This window comes from Pleurotus ostreatus, assembly GCF_014466165.1.
Source record: "Pleurotus ostreatus strain PC9 chromosome Unknown scaffold_9, whole genome shotgun sequence".
NCBI classification, from domain to species: Eukaryota; Fungi; Basidiomycota; class Agaricomycetes; order Agaricales; family Pleurotaceae; genus Pleurotus; species Pleurotus ostreatus.
This window is the reverse complement of record NW_023503164.1, coordinates 1531522-1546619: the sequence shown is the minus strand read 5'-3', so window position 1 is coordinate 1546619 and position 15098 is coordinate 1531522. Positions and strand designations below refer to the sequence as shown.

Below are 15098 nucleotides of genomic sequence, written 5' to 3'. Positions count from 1 at the left end.
AGCGATTTGCGAGCGAATGGAAATGGGTGTAAATGGACAAGGATGTTGCGAAGATGATAGAATGTAGTGTATGCACAATGTTCGTATGAGAGGTCGTCAGGAGTCGTAGCAGTGCTTGTTGATGCGTAGAAAGTTCCAAAGAAATAATGCTTGAGGAAATAAACAGTCCGTGTGATGCGGAGAGCGTGTAGCAGGCGATTAGGCTTCACTGGTCCACCAGGGACTCGTGGTGCACGCTGTGTGCTGTCATTATATCTTCAACTCCCTAAACCCTCGAACGTCCACTCTGCCTGTGCCATTACTCTTCCATTCCGCCTCTTCGTCGTCATCAGCGTCCTCGCCATCGTCGTGGTCCTCGTTCTTCACTCGCACCGTCTTCTTTGATGCGGGTCCCTTGAAGCGCCCTCCGGGAATGACTATTTTGCCAGCACCCCTAGTAGAGTTGCCGAGCGCTGCTCGAGGCTTTGGGAGACCGAGGGCCTTGCGCTGGCGTCGAGTCAACGGCCGCGAGATTACAGGCTCCTCAGGAAGGACGGCAGTTTGAGGATCATGAGTGGGCGGCGGAGAGGATGCAGAGGACGAAGCAACGGAGTCGGGCGGTGAAGAGGATGATGATGATCCAGGTGCAGATAAATCTGGCGTATCTACATCTTCTGGATCATCGGTATTCATTTGGTCGGTGGTGGAACTGGGAAGAGAATAACTGACGGCTGCTAAGCGAGATCGGGTTCGTCGAGCAACGCCCTCAGAACTAGATCCAGAACCGGCGGATGATTCATCAAACGAGCGCTTCGGAGATCGGTGCACTCGGAGCGAGTCGTGAGAAAGAGAAGTTGGGAGTGAAGGAGGGGGTGTGGGCGAACGAGAAGGGGACCCGGAGCACGAGCGGGAAATTGGGAGGGGTACCTGTTCTGGCACAGCCATATTGGGCGGTGTCGGAGGATGGACATCAATTGTCATCGATGAGGCAGATTTAGAAACCTTAAGTTTGACTTTGGGGACGTGTTTGCCGTTGGACGAAGGTGGAGCGGGAGGTGCGGCCTTCTGATGTGATGTTGACGGGGACCCATCAGCCGGTAGCTCCTGGATGTACGGTAGTCCGGCATGAGGGCCTCTCAGGTTTCGAATCGATGAGAAGTGCTCCCAATCGTGATACCTGATCAGATATGAGTAAATAGAAGCTCAACGGGAAATCGATAGCGGCTCGAGAACGTACGCAACGTAAACTGTGGTTGGGAAGTCGACCTCCTCGTCGGAATTGTTGTCCCCGAGAGGAGTCTTTCCCCGCTTCTTATCACTGCGCAATCGCCGCCTATCCCCAGCCTCGTCGTCCTCTGGGTCCCAGCCGGCGGACCATTCAATGACGTAGACCAAGCCAGGCTGGATGACTTTGACGTTCCGTCTTGTCATATGTGCAAAGGCAGAAAGTTCAAGATGCCCGCCATATGTGGCTATTCCAGCAATGGGAAATGCGTGGATAGATCAGCAATGCTGGTAACAAGATGGAGAGCGACCGCGTGCGGCCCACACACACCATTTTGGCGCATGCACTGCAGATGCACGTCCAAACCCCGCTCGTCGTCGACGAACGGTTCATAGCGGGTCTTGTGCCCCTCTATCCAGTCACAGATATCCTGGCGTAACTGGGCATGGCGTGAGGGCGAGCCATACAGTTGATCTGAGAGGGCTCGAAACAAGCAGTTTCCGTCGCCCAATGTGGGGGCAGCATAAAGCCCAAGGGAGCGAAGTTGCTCCGTGAGAAGTTGCGTGTTTTCGGCGGGATCAGACAAGAGCTGTAATGTGCATAAGCCGATACGCCGCACAACAAAGCAAATTCGGCTGCTCACCCTGCCCTTCGACCTCGTATTTCGTGGCCGCACTGGTTCGTGGCGTGATGATGAGCACAAGCAGTCGATCAGACGCTCAAACTTACTCTGAGTTTGCGGTTTCCCCGCTTTTCTCTGAGTGTGGGCTCTCTTTCCTGACCCCATCGACGGTGCGTCTCGTGAACGGAAGAAGAAAGTGAGCTGTCTCTTGAACTTTCTGCAAAAGCGGGGTTAGATGGTTTTGGTTGATGGTCAACTGCCAGAACGGGTGCCTCGGGGGCCCGGACACGAGGAGGGACCCCTGACACTAGAAACGCAAATACGAACAAAGACTTTGACACCATCACGGGTCCATGGACCGTGAGTCACGATCGTCCACAGAATGTGACGCCGCGCCCAAGTGATCGCTATCACGCACTCGCTCGTCCTTTCCTTCGATAGTCGTCGGCGTCGGTGAGCGTTCGTTTCATCGATGGAAACAATTGCAATCATGTTCATCAGTTGCCCTGTTCTGTCAGTGATTAATGATTCTTTGATCTTGGTCACACGGCTCGACGCGATCGCTACATCGCCAAAGTTTAGACACATCACTGATTACCAGAACATTCATGATACAAAATTATCCGAAACACGAAGCAATATACAAGATCTATACTACAGAGTCCATTTGCGCATATCGCTGGTCCGTCGTCCGGAATGAAGATCATTGGGTTGCTACCCGGTCGATCACAATGGTCGGAGGAGCCGGTAGCTTCATGATCTCCTTCAGCTGCTTGACCATACCCCGGGTCTGCATCAGCCCGACCGTCTTCAAAGGACGCGACCATCCTTCCGGAAGCCTCTCCTCCCCAAACCACTGCTCGATGCTCTTTCGAGGAACCTCCCCATTGCTATCCTTCATAATGAGCCAAGTCATCACTGGTTCCGCGCATGCGATCTCTTCGTGAGGACCGCTGAGAGGCCTCTTTAATAGCGCTTCGCGATCGTGGCGCGCTCTAGCAAAGTCGCTGAGCGCTAGACCGGAGCCAGGGGCGCCGTACGCGCTGAGCCTATGGACAAGACTCTGATCGACGCCAATTGGGGCTGCCTTGTCGCCAATCATGGCATCCGTGTGTACTAAGGATGCGTCGTGTTCAATCTTGTTGTGGGCTGCGAGCGCGTCTAGGTCAACCACCATCTGAAATCCTTTCCAATGACCACAAAGGAGTAGGCCAGCGAACGCGAGAAGAGATGCCAGAGGTATCGACAGATTGTATACCTCACGCATCGCGTTCACGAGCTGCACGAAACCGAGATCCCGTCCATGTCGGGGTCTGAGGAAGGATCTTGTCAGTCAGGGGGTCCATATAAAAGTACTCGGCAATGGGCACTAACATGAAGCCATGGTTGGCCATTGCGTTGAGGCCAGGGCACGGCGACCTCTTTTCCCCCTCTTTCGGGGGTGCGTACGGGTGCGGGGCGTTGGGGGGCATGTTGCTCGTAGAGGAGGGCATTGTGAATGAGCGGGAGCAGGGCAGGAGTATGTGGAATGGATGGTACTTAACTTTTGCGCTTGCCTTTATACGTACGTCTTTAACAGGTTCCGTTGCTTCCCAAGAACGCTCACTTGCGCAGGGGTAGATCACCTCTGGGTTGGAGATCAAGTGATAGGAAAGGAGTTAAGCTTCGGAGTTGCGAAACGTTTCCTTACAGTGTCAGTCAGTCGGGCCCGGTGGTAAGCAGTTCGGGCTGGACAGCGATTTCCCAGTGTTGTCATCCACCTTCCTGACAGAGTGATACCTCCCGGTGCCTTCCATTGCGCTCAAGTGATCACAGTATGTTTTCCAGGACGTACGAGGCGACACTGTAATCTGTTGCTATAACGTTATCGCTAGGCACTTCCACATCAAACCTCCATTGCGTCCCGATCAGCCCAGCCGCGACCCTAGTCAAGATAGGATATGTAAGGCACTTCTCCCTTGAATTCCTTGAGTGGTCACAGGCGGTGGAGCGGCAGTTGTGTGTGTCGACAGGAACGGTGCGGGATGTACATACTTTCGAATGACTCAAGCCGCAGCGGCTGACTCTATGAATCTAGCTCATTGCGCTAATACTTCCACTTCTCTAGTAATTGTAATTGACACGAAGCGGTGGATAACCCATTGGTCATTGCTTTGCATACAAAAGTACAAGAAGGGTGCAGCGCCGAACGGTTGCATGAAAGCAGGGTCGCGTGCATGGGCGCATGGATTTTCGGGCGGGAAGTTGTTTCAGGTCCTTGCGCCGAGATGGACTTCCAAACTGTTGCGCCTTGGCTGACCCAATACCTACAGCTCACGCTCTTCCATACTTCGATATGCGCAGCTGAACAAGTAAATGTACGGGACTTGGATATACATACGGTCATAATCACAGCATATTGTAGATTGGTTGATCCGTCTGCATCTACATATAGCCAGATTCCGAGTTCAAGAAATACCAGGCATACCATCCTGCATTCCGCGAAGATGTAAGTAGTCCCATGGGTGACTCAATAGGATAGCATTGCGGGTCATAGTGCTACGTATGTCCTTGTAAGTGGAGGCTTGGTATACATTTGCGGTTGAATATTGGGCTTCGGGAACCCCACGGATTCGGAGCAAGCGTGATATACTCTGGGACCAACAAGTATCCGCCACCAGCTGCTCAGTAAAAGCATATCAATGCGCGTGATGTGGCGTAGGGGGGCACTGCGCGATGCTATTCTCACTATCACTTCGTACGCATTAGATGGACGTATTGAAACTCGCTATTCGGGACCTTGACGACCGGATGATGATGCACCGGCTGCAGCGTCAATATGCAAGGGGGAACAGTCAAACTTGACCATCGACATAACCAAGATCACTGATGTAAAGCGCGTAGAATGGGACATAAGTTCTGTCGTCAAGAGGAGACAATTGGCGGTAGCGATTTTTCTGAGAGGCAAGGCGTAAGTTAATTTCACAGCAAGGACTCCAAGCGAATCCACCGCATATTCAATACCGCCCAGTACAGCACTTGACCTTATGCACTCATCCGAGTCGTTGGAGACTCTACCTCACCTCCTGTCACCACAACTGCGACGAGCCAAAAATGGATGCGTCCACGTGATCTCATATTTTTGGCCTACCCGCGCCAGAGCACGAACAGGCCGACATTCTCCTCTTTTTCCTCGACGCCGACATGTTACTCCCCATTTTCCAGTCAACCGCCAGAAACTTTTCGAGGTCGGCCAGCCGGTCTCTGGTTGCCTGCAGCAGGATTGCCGCAGTGCAATCAGCGGTTGCATTTGCGCCCGCACGCCAGGCGCAAATTTTGGGGGTACGAAACATTTCCGCGACGGCTTCGGCTCTGGAAGAGTACGAGCGACGACGTTCGTCAGAACACCGTTCGTCTCGACCCCCTCGCTATGAACGTCGTGAGCCCCGTGAGCCCCGCGAAGCACCCACCGTGCCCAGCAAAGCTCTTTTCGTCGGCAACATTCCGTTCATTGCCGAGGAAGACGATATACGGTTAGCCTTCGAAGAGTTCGGGGACATAGAAAGTGTCCGAATATGTCCGTTTTCCTCTACTGTTTCGCTTTCGGTTCTCAATGTCGTCCTTTTCTATCTCAACAGTCACGGGTCCCGATGGTCGCAGCAAGGGCTCTGCGAGAGTCACCTTCCTCTCGCAAGAAGGTGCGACAAAAGTGGTAGAACGTTCCCTTGAGGAACCTATCTCCATTTTCGACAGAACTACGAGAGTAGAATACTCTTTCTCCTCAACGCCAAGGAATGCACGGCCCGAGCCTAACGAAAGGCTCTTCCTCGTTAACTGGCCAGGTAGCGAATCCGAGTTGAAAGACGCGTTCGGTCGCTTCTCGAGGAGTATCACTGATATTTACTTTCGTGCGTACTTCCTTCAGCATTTTTTTAACTTGCCGACTCCGTTTTACTTCGTTACTGAATGTTGGCTTTTACAGCCAAAGTCTACGAAACTGGAGAGAGGAACGGCAATGTTTTCATGAGCTTCAACAGTACGGAAGAAGCAACTGAAGCACTGGAAGCAATGCTGGGAGCCGAGGGACCTGACGGGCAACCTATCAGCATCTTTTATGCCCGTCCAAAAAATAATAACCACAACAACGACAGAGGACGAAGGGATTACACCAAGAGGGGCCGATTTGGGGTATAATTGATCCATTTATTATATTATAGTCAGCACACCCTACTACTCCTAGTCACTATTAGCTGCTAGATAGCTCTGGATGCAATGTATTCAGTTGATGCATTTCCGTATTACAGCAGGAAAACGCTCACCTCTCTTTCTTCCAGAAACTCGAGATATGTAAGAGCAACGGCGATCCAGAAGCTAGTGTCAATGCCCAAAAGACGCTCTTCCTCGATGTCAATCTCGAGAAGGCCCGTGATCGAACGGACAGTGAGAACGGGTGTATGGTCGTGAAACGTCAGTAAGGGTAGATTGTCCGGCATGGGTGGGGTTCCAATTGGCGCAGCGGGGGTATATGGAGGAGGAGCGCCTCCGGCAGACATCCGTGTCAACGTAAAGGAGTTGGAATGGTGTGGCGCATGGGTTTTGAGGAATGAAAACGCTCTCGAGAGGAGGGAAGGGGCTTCCGGCTGCACAGTGCCTGTATAAGGTGCTAGTATAAAATCGGTGATCTGGGTGGGAGGGGGAGGAGGTTTCTTAACAGCTGCTGCGGGTTTCATGGACTCGACTACGGCATCGAGATTGACCTCCGAGACGTCAGTGTCCGTTGGTGACGGAGGTTCGACGACCACGACTACTGGGGGCGAGGTTGGCGGGTACGAGTGAGCACTCGCAGGTGTACGCGAAGGAGCAAGTGCATTCGTTCGCGAGCTGAATGTGAGTGCCGCGTCGACATGGTGCATTGACGCTGGAGGCACAGGCATCAGGGGTATGAACATCCCAGGCGGGAAGCTGGGTGCTCGGATGCGCATGTACCAGCCGCGCTTCGGTCGATGGATTGTCCAACATATCGTCGATGTGGGATTATGCTGCAATTGTTGGCCGTCAGAATGGTTTTGACTAGAAGGCGAGCAGCTCACCACAACGTTCTCAATGATTTCGTCGTCACTTAGGAACCTTTCCTTCAATCAGTTTCAATGCCGATTCGTGCATGCCTGGTATGGCAGAGTGACGGCTACCTTGTACCAAAGAATCTGTTCGTGGCCTTCGACTGAGACATTGACTCTCATGTCCTGGAGAACATCAGAACTAAGGATCGTAGTATCAGTACGAGCAAGGCACCAAGCCATCCACTGACCTCTGCACCTTGAATTTAGAATACGCTCGCCCTTGTGTGTGGATTGTGGGGAGCCCGCCGTTGCTGCCTTGCATAGTGGCTAAATGGCTCTAGATCTATATGGTCGTGGAGGAAGGAGTGCGCCCCTGAGCGCTTCCCGACCTCAGCTAGCGACGCCGACGAACGACGTTCCCTGACCGGATTCATGCCGCCGGGACCAGTCTTCAATGCTGTTTGTGTCGCGTCTGCATTATCCAATATCCTCTCCAACGCGCTCCGCATTCGTGCCAGTCAATTAGCCTCGCAAACTGCCTCGCGGGCGACAGCGACACCTCGGAAACACAAACGCGACGTATCGGAGGCGGTACCAGAAGACGCAATCCAAAGGCATGGCCACCTCCCAGGCGACACGTTCAAGGTAGTCCAAATTGCAGTAGAAGATGCGATGTCTTCTGTGCCACCCCAAACGAGCAACGTCGCACAGGAAGTGGAAAATAGCGTACGCATATACTTCAGTTTCGAATCAAATACATGCGGATAGTTTCTAGGTAGCGCAGCAGCCTCAGACAAACGGGGACCACATTTCTGGCGTTGTGGTGGATAGTGAAAGCACTACAGCAGAGCAGACGCCAGTCGTTTCCGAACCAGTTGCAGTAATTCAGCCTCAGACCTTGCCCCCCGTCCTTGACGAGGTACGAGATTGAAATATTGAATTTACCTTTCGTGACACAACACTCGGACTGGCAGAAAGACTTCAGTGTCGACGGCACATTGCAGGGCAAGTCGTTGTCGGGGAATGAGTCAAATCAGAGTGCGGTGGTCGACGCCCACCCTGTTGACGAGGTGAGCATAGTGCAAGGTCCCATTCTTCCGTCTCAAGACAGTCTCCAGACCACCTCAGAGATAGCAACCGAGACCGTGATCCCGACGCGTAAATTACGCGCGTCAACGGTCCCTTCATCGCGTATCGGACGGCTGTTTCACTACGGAGGCAAGTCGATCATCTCTCCACGTCTTTGACATGCGTACTCACTGTGCGACGCGTATATCAGGTTTAGCCGCATCGCTCGGGTACGGAGCTGCCTCAGAGATTCTCCAGCGCAGCACCGGCATGTCCTCGCAGTCGTCATCCCCGGTTATGATGACGGAGGCCAACATCCATCGATTGGTGTCTAAACTCCTGAAAATGCGTGGCGCAGCACTCAAATTGGGCCAGTTCATGAGCATTCAAGGTCAGAACGTCGTTCGTATCTCCGGCTTATCCGCTCAGTATTCGTTAAATAGACACGCATGTCCTGCCACCTGCTGTCGATAGGATCTTCAGGATGGTTCAAGACAGCGCCCACTATATGCCTGACTGGCAGATGGAGGTTTGTTTCCTGTATCAGTATCTTTGTTACGCATCTGAACGGCCTCAACTTAGAAAGTCCTTTCAACATCTCTGGGAGCAGACTGGCCCTCATACTTCGATTCATTTGACCGCATCCCCTTTGCTGCCGCTTCTATCGGACAGGTCCACCGAGCAGTCCTCTCCGCATCCCACTCACCCACAGGCCGCGCGGAAGACGTCGCGGTCAAAATTCAATTCCCTAAAATTGTTGACTCTATAGAAAGTGATCTGGGGTACATCAAGATGCTCTTGACTGCGAGCAGTCTGCTGCCCAAGGGCCTATTTCTCGATAGAACTATTGACGTGATGAAGGGAGAGCTCGCGGATGAGTGTAGTTACATCCGTGAAGCGTCTTTCCTTCGCAAGTTTGGATCTCCTGACTTCCTGGGAAATGATCCCCGGTTCAAAGTCCCTTGGGTGTGGGAGGGGAGCACGGACGAGGTCCTTGTGATGGAGAGGGTTCGCGGTGTGAATATTGGTGAGATCACCCATCAGAACGCAACCAAAAAGCTCAGTCAAGAGGAAAGGAACGACGTGAGTCAGCGGCCGACATGTGCTCGGTCCTTTCTGACACTGTTCAACCAGATTGCCAGCAGCATCCTTCAGCTCTGTCTTCGTGAGCTCTTTGACTTCAGATTGATGCAGACGGACCCAAACTGGACGAATTTCCTCTGGAATGCGCAGACGCGACAGGTGCGTTCGAGTATTCCACGTTAATTTCCCCACTCTGACTTCGGGGTACGTAGATCGAGTTGGTTGATTTCGGTGCAACTCGTGAATACACGAAAGAGTTCATGGACAACTGGCTCCGTCTCCTCCAATCAGCTATATCCGAGGACCGAACTAGTTGTATAGAATGGAGTATCAAGCTGGGATACCTGACCGGGCAAGAAACCGACGTACGCACCCTCTCCATTCGTATCATCATTTGATGACATTGACGAGTACGCGTAAAAATAGATAATGTTTGATGCACATGTCGCATCCATGACACTGCTTGCCACGCCTTTCCGACCGACCACAACACAGCCATTTGCCTTTGGACCAGGGTCGGCCTGGGCGGACATAACCGCCAAAACCAGAGAACAGATACCCATCATGCTCAATCACAGATTGACACCTCCGCCGAGGGAGACGTACAGCTTGAATCGGTAAGCAGAGGCAGTGTTGTCCAAGAGAACGTTGACGAGCGTATAACCATAGTAAATTGAGCGGATCATTCCTCCTTGCGTCGAGGCTGGGGGCGAGATTTGATACTAGGACGCTGTGGGACACCATCGTCGGCCGGTATCAGTTCTCGACATAAATTCCAATCATAATCCGAGTACGATATATTAGCTACTACTTGCTAAGTTAGGCATGAAGTGAGACCTAGCCTCTAATTCTAATTCAGAACTCCACTCTAGATGCATTGTCATGAGTAACTAAAATTGTCATGTCCTGAAGATCGTGAGGCATGAAAGGCGTCAGTCCTTCTTCTCCGCCCTCTTTTCTTCCCTCTTAGCGTAGATCATGTCCGTGAAGGGCCTTGAGAGGAGATTCAGCTTGGTAAAGAGTAGAAACACGTCAATGCGAAGGCACGTACCCTTCAAAGCGAAGAGCGATGATATACCCGATGTACACATACAGAGTAATGAGTAGACCAGCAGGTCGTTCATACCTAAATGTATGTCAGTGGATGTTACCGAGGGAACGCCTGTTCAACTGACCAAAGAGCACCGGCAGCGAAGCTAAGAGTGCTCCCGACGTACATTGGGTCCCTTAGGACGTTGAAAGGGAACCTAGATAACGGGGGATCAATCATTTATCATCATAAGAAATATGTGAGAGAGAACACGCGTACCCTTCAACGCGATGGTCCATTAAAATACCAAAGTAATCACCCAAGAAAGTCCCAGTAACACCCAAGGCCCAAGTCGAAGTCACCACAAATATTTGGCCCATAACGAACATAACCGCCGGCACCAAAGTCGCGTACGGTTCAGGAAGCATGGCCACCTTGGGTTGTTCCTCTAATGCTTTATGGTACCTTCATGGATTCAACGCAAGTTACGGCTCAAAACGCTTATAGACCCTGGGGTTGTCTACTCACAATGAATCCCGAAGGATACCGAACGTGAATATCATGAATGCGAGGAAGTAACATCCCTTGTAGGGGTCGCCACCGAAGATTCGCGTGATTGTCTTGTTCCTGTACTCTGAGGAGAATAGCACAAGTTAGCATCCGCAATTTCAGACTGACATATACCGCAAGGAGTTCGCGACATCACAATAGGCTTACCGTGTCGGGCGACTATGTTCCATACTGTAGGATTGAACGCGATCGCAAACAATGACAAGTACAACGAAGGCTTCGAGGTGTCTAGGATATTGGATATCGAGTCCATGGCTCCAGTCCGTCAAGGAGAAAGGTCGTCGCAATAGGTTCTAAGAAAAAGTTGAAGCAAGGCCTTGCGGCCGCAACGTGACCGTGGCAATCATAGACAGGAGGAGCTGTCTCACCAGGGAAGTCCTACTTAGTCCCAGAACTTGTTTTTGTATTTTTATAGGTACATACCATACTAATACAATGTCGCATACTATGCATCTGTCCATTTTTGTTTGGAAGGATGTGTGTCTTGATTAGTAGGTTCTCGGTTGTAATGTGAAATACACTAAGAGTTATTGATCGTTCGGCATTCTGTGGGCGCCACAATCGTGATGGACTGCGATCGCGAATGCCTGAGTTTGACATATGCGCAGGCGCCCAACTTCGATAAATAAGGAAAGTTGCGTGGATGATTGGTGTTCCGGCCGCCTCGGGGTGTATTCAGGCAAACAAGACCAAAGAGAGTCACGCAAGATCTGAGATCTGCATTGGTTGGAACATTACTATAAATGCAGATAGCAGTGTTGTCAGAAATTCTCAACTTGAACATGGACTCCCTCGCCATCCCAAAGGCCCCGTCGAATGAGCTCAAACGCCAGAGTTTCCGTACTCTTTCCCTGCTCCAATCCATCCCAGAGTTGGCCAGCTGGCTTGAGGATGCGTGTGCTTGCCAACAGGCCGTCTCCAAGCGGGATACTTCTCTGTACGCATACAGCGTCGTTTGGCGGCTCGTTTCTTGGGCTGCCCCCCTCGGCGTACTTCTAGATATACTGGGCTCGCTGCCCTCCGGAAGCCACCACCCACTGGGTGCTGGCCCTCTCGCACTATTCGAAGACTTCATACAACGGGTACGACTCTTTGAACTCGAGGGCAAGCTGCCGTTCGGTGAGGTCCTGCGGCTAGAGGACCTTCTCGGATGCTCTTGCGCTGGCTTTTCCAGAATACTGCGTACCGTGGATCGCGTCTTGTTGGCGCTCCAAGCTTCGTTTCCTGGGTTGTATGTGTTGCAGAAGTCACAACCAAGGCACCGTCTACTTCAAGAGCTTCTAGCAAGCGAGCGCGTGCACTTGAGCATTGTAGAGTCAACCATAGTGCGTCATTAATTAACGGATTTCATATAGACTCGTTTACAGCTTCTTGACTAGGAGGGGAAGCCGTTGCCATGGAATCAACAAATAGAATGGACGGCCTCTTTCGAATGCCTTCTCGTCAACCTTTCACGATTTTCTGTGTACCATCACCATGTGACAAACAAGGTCGAGGAAACTGTATCTCAGGGGACTGGTCCTCAGCAATGGGACGAAATCTTTGCTATCAACGTGCGTGTTTATTCTTTCATAATTTAGTCAAATTGCGCTCACGTACACTTCTCAGACCCCACTGTACACCAAAGTAGCAGCAGCATACCGTTCGTGTTGCTCTGATTATCTCAATCTATATGAGCAACTGGAAGGCAGAACCGCCGGACGAGATGCGAGTCCCCCCCCAGTTCTTTTCGTATACAACTCGTGACATTAACCCATCGTTCGTAGTTTACTCATATATTTGCAATCCAAGATGCACTTTCTATCATTCTTTCTCGCATCTCAAGCTACGTGATTGTTCTTCAAGTAAGTAGCTGATTAATTCCTGCCGCTCCCGCAATCACCCTAACTCAACTGCCAACAGGACATCCTATTCACCACCAACCCTTCAGAGTCCTCCGCGCAATTCGACTCGCTGTGCTCAACCATATTTCAGTTCGTACTTCTCTCCGATGACCTGTACGAGCTAGGCACCTCCGCACGAACGTCTTTCGCTTCTTCCAAACTCAGAAAACGCGCGTTCAAGTGGAACAAGATTGATCCAGGGGACCTTGGTATTCTTCTCCTCGATGACCACCTCTGTACAGGGTCTTCAGGAGAGCAGCTGTCTGTATTCCTATTCGAGAAGATGCTCCTGTGTTGTAGCCAGATTTCAAACGAACAGGAGAGTTCTCAGGTGGCACTCATGGCGTTTGACTCCTACCCAATCGCCGACTGGGAGATCGGGCCCGCCCTCAGGAGCAATACTTTGCTGAACCTGATCCACGCCATACCCATCGATCACATTTTGGCTCTTCGGTGTTTCGAACATGGTATGTCCCCGAATCCACAATCCACCCGATAAATAAATTGATCTCAGCGATCTGGACTTGTAGATTCGTTCGAACTGGATTGGCACGATGGCCAAGGCGGTCGCACGAAAGGGTTGATTTTCTGTCGGCTGAGTCAGGAGCAGTGCGACCAGTGGTGCGAAACCCTTCGACCATTTACGACCCAGTATTACCGCTCTCCCGACCTCGACTCAGGGCGCGGCCACTGTATTCCACTCAGCTCCCCGTTACCAGTGCATCATCAAAGCCAAAGTGCGTTGTACCTCTGTCGCGTTTTCTTTAGGCGTCCTATAGCCAATCCTAAGCTGACTTACTACGATGTAGTTGTTGTGGGGAGATCGGCTAGGCCGCGTTCGTGGAGTGTCATAGGGAGGAAGGGGCCTCGCTCCGATACCTCTTCGTTCCAGCAAGAGAAGACAGAGTACCTCTTGAGCCCAAATTTACTACCGAGACTCTTCAGCACTTCATCAGATGGTTTGTTGAGCCCAAGATCGAACAAATCTTCGAGCAAGAGCGACCGGTATGTCCACAGGGTGCTGGTACAGGATATTAGGACTATGACAACAGAAGGTAGGACATGTCCTGCTGAGGCAATGATACATGGCGATGCTAAACGACATCTTCGCCCGTTAGACAAGCGTGAATCTGCCGGTTCGAATTCTCCTCCGGATCTGACAGGTCAGATCGAGAAGGAGGCGGCATATCCCTCTGCTGGAGGCGGGTTCGCTGATGTATGGAAGGGTACTTGGAATGTCGGCAATGGTTCACAGGATAAAATGAAGGCAAGCCCTTTCGAACTATCGATGTCTCTTCCAAACTGATGACATGTACATCGTAGGTTGCCGTGAAAGTCTTGAGGTCACGCATCGAAGACGTTGACCGCGAGGAGCGAATGAAACGGGTAAGCATCGGCTCTAGGCTACCAACCATTTCGCTGAACCTGCGTCTTTGCCATAGCTATTTCATCGGGAACTTGATCTGTGGAAGAGGCTTGATCATAAGAACATCATCCCGTTGCTGGGCACGGCATCAGATTTCGGGTATTACAGCGCCATGGTATGCCCGTGGTATGAATACGGGAGTGTAAGCAAGTACTTGGAGAAGTACGGCGATATCTTGTCAATGACTGACCGCATTCGATTGGTGAGTCAGACATGCCCCACATAGTCGATGAGATGATTCAACATTGCTGTGTCACAGTTGTGCCAAGTAGCATCAGGATTGTCGTATCGTAAGTTCTACCCCCCACAGGTACATACCGCCCAAAAAATCTAAACCTGCGCATAGTACATTCGTTCGGGATCGTACATGGCGATCTCACAGGAGTAAGCATCTTCAGCTCTTCCACAGTCGTATACCTGGACTCACTCTACGAAGTCAAACATTCTAATCAACGACGAAGGCGACGCATGCCTCTGTGACTTCGGACTATCCAGCATAGCCTCTGAGTTCCAAGACTCCCCAACCACCTTGGGCGTCGCAGGCTCCGTTCGGTGGGCAGATGCCAGGCTCACCCTCGCGGCCTTTTCCGACGGCGAGACGCCGACTGTGACGACCTGTAATGACATTTACTCTTTCGGCAGTGTCATGCTGGAGGTGAGCAATCATCCTTGGCGTTATTTCGATCGTGCACCCTAAGCACCCTGTGGTAGATCCTCTCCGGCCGCATACCCTACCATTACATTCGCGCGGACGCACAAGTTGTCATCGAATTGCACAAAGGCAACAAACCTCGAAGACCGTCAGATTCCTTCGTCACTAGTGCTCAATGGCAATTCATCCAGCGCTGCTGGGGCGATGAACTGGAAGAAAGGCCCCGCATTGAAGAGGTCTGCGTGGCAATGAAGGAGTTCCACCGGCATTGTCTGGAACATCGTCGTTATACCACATGAACGGGAGAGCCGCGAAGTTGCAGACCTACATGCACGGCCAAGGACGCTCCTTGCGAGTAGCAGCAGATTGCTGCCTACCGGCTGCAAGTCGAACATCGCCGTTAGAAGACAAACGCGCGGACACGACTTCAAGCACGCTTAGTCCTCCACCCTGGACAATACATTACTCTCCACGTAATTGCAACGAACGACATCGAAGGTCGCTGCGGATCCAAACGATAT

At 51.6% G+C, this 15098-nt stretch overlaps 7 protein-coding genes across 7 annotated transcripts; 3 read left to right on the top strand and 4 right to left on the bottom strand.

Annotated features, from left to right (window-relative positions):
* Positions 1 to 249: 249 nt before the first annotated feature.
* Positions 250 to 2324, bottom strand: PC9H_011692 (uncharacterized protein; the record flags this gene model as incomplete). The annotated part of the gene is made up of 6 exons (XM_036781175.1): positions 250 to 1156; positions 1217 to 1451; positions 1535 to 1793; positions 1848 to 1879; positions 1934 to 2043; positions 2245 to 2324. 6 exons carry the CDS (start codon positions 2322 to 2324, stop codon positions 250 to 252), a joined length of 1623 nt encoding a protein of 540 aa, XP_036627030.1.
* A 205-nt stretch (positions 2325 to 2529) lies between these two features.
* PC9H_011691 (uncharacterized protein) lies at positions 2530 to 3319 on the bottom strand (the record flags this gene model as incomplete). The annotated part of the gene is made up of 2 exons (XM_036781174.1): positions 2530 to 3139; positions 3201 to 3319. 2 exons carry the CDS (start codon positions 3317 to 3319, stop codon positions 2530 to 2532), a joined length of 729 nt encoding a protein of 242 aa, XP_036627029.1.
* Positions 3320 to 5009: 1690 nt separating this feature from the next.
* On the top strand, positions 5010 to 5999 carry PC9H_011690 (uncharacterized protein; the record flags this gene model as incomplete). Its single annotated transcript, XM_036781173.1, has 3 exons — positions 5010 to 5382; positions 5444 to 5713; positions 5788 to 5999. 3 exons carry the CDS (start codon positions 5010 to 5012, stop codon positions 5997 to 5999), a joined length of 855 nt encoding a protein of 284 aa, XP_036627028.1.
* Positions 6000 to 6041: 42 nt separating this feature from the next.
* On the bottom strand, positions 6042 to 7187 carry PC9H_011689 (uncharacterized protein; the record flags this gene model as incomplete). Its single annotated transcript, XM_036781172.1, has 5 exons — positions 6042 to 6068; positions 6125 to 6844; positions 6896 to 6937; positions 6995 to 7064; positions 7114 to 7187. The coding sequence occupies 5 exons, from the start codon at positions 7185 to 7187 to the stop codon at positions 6042 to 6044; spliced, it is 933 nt and encodes a 310-aa protein (XP_036627027.1).
* Positions 7188 to 7297: 110 nt separating this feature from the next.
* Positions 7298 to 9788, top strand: PC9H_011688 (uncharacterized protein; the record flags this gene model as incomplete). The annotated part of the gene is made up of 11 exons (XM_036781171.1): positions 7298 to 7591; positions 7641 to 7784; positions 7840 to 7935; positions 7984 to 8104; positions 8145 to 8324; positions 8377 to 8462; positions 8516 to 9016; positions 9068 to 9175; positions 9229 to 9381; positions 9443 to 9633; positions 9686 to 9788. 11 exons carry the CDS (start codon positions 7298 to 7300, stop codon positions 9786 to 9788), a joined length of 1977 nt encoding a protein of 658 aa, XP_036627026.1.
* A 160-nt stretch (positions 9789 to 9948) lies between these two features.
* On the bottom strand, positions 9949 to 10869 carry OPI3 (Phosphatidyl-N-methylethanolamine N-methyltransferase; the record flags this gene model as incomplete). The annotated part of the gene is made up of 6 exons (XM_036781170.1): positions 9949 to 10009; positions 10068 to 10142; positions 10192 to 10263; positions 10326 to 10511; positions 10575 to 10680; positions 10764 to 10869. The coding sequence occupies 6 exons, from the start codon at positions 10867 to 10869 to the stop codon at positions 9949 to 9951; spliced, it is 606 nt and encodes a 201-aa protein (XP_036627025.1).
* Positions 10870 to 11398: 529 nt separating this feature from the next.
* Positions 11399 to 15018, top strand: PC9H_011686 (uncharacterized protein; the record flags this gene model as incomplete). The annotated part of the gene is made up of 15 exons (XM_036781169.1): positions 11399 to 11941; positions 11996 to 12169; positions 12225 to 12327; positions 12408 to 12460; positions 12519 to 12966; positions 13030 to 13236; positions 13309 to 13554; positions 13618 to 13766; positions 13823 to 13885; positions 13942 to 14127; positions 14185 to 14215; positions 14272 to 14309; positions 14362 to 14580; positions 14637 to 14833; positions 14919 to 15018. 15 exons carry the CDS (start codon positions 11399 to 11401, stop codon positions 15016 to 15018), a joined length of 2757 nt encoding a protein of 918 aa, XP_036627024.1.
* Positions 15019 to 15098: the final 80 nt, after the last annotated feature.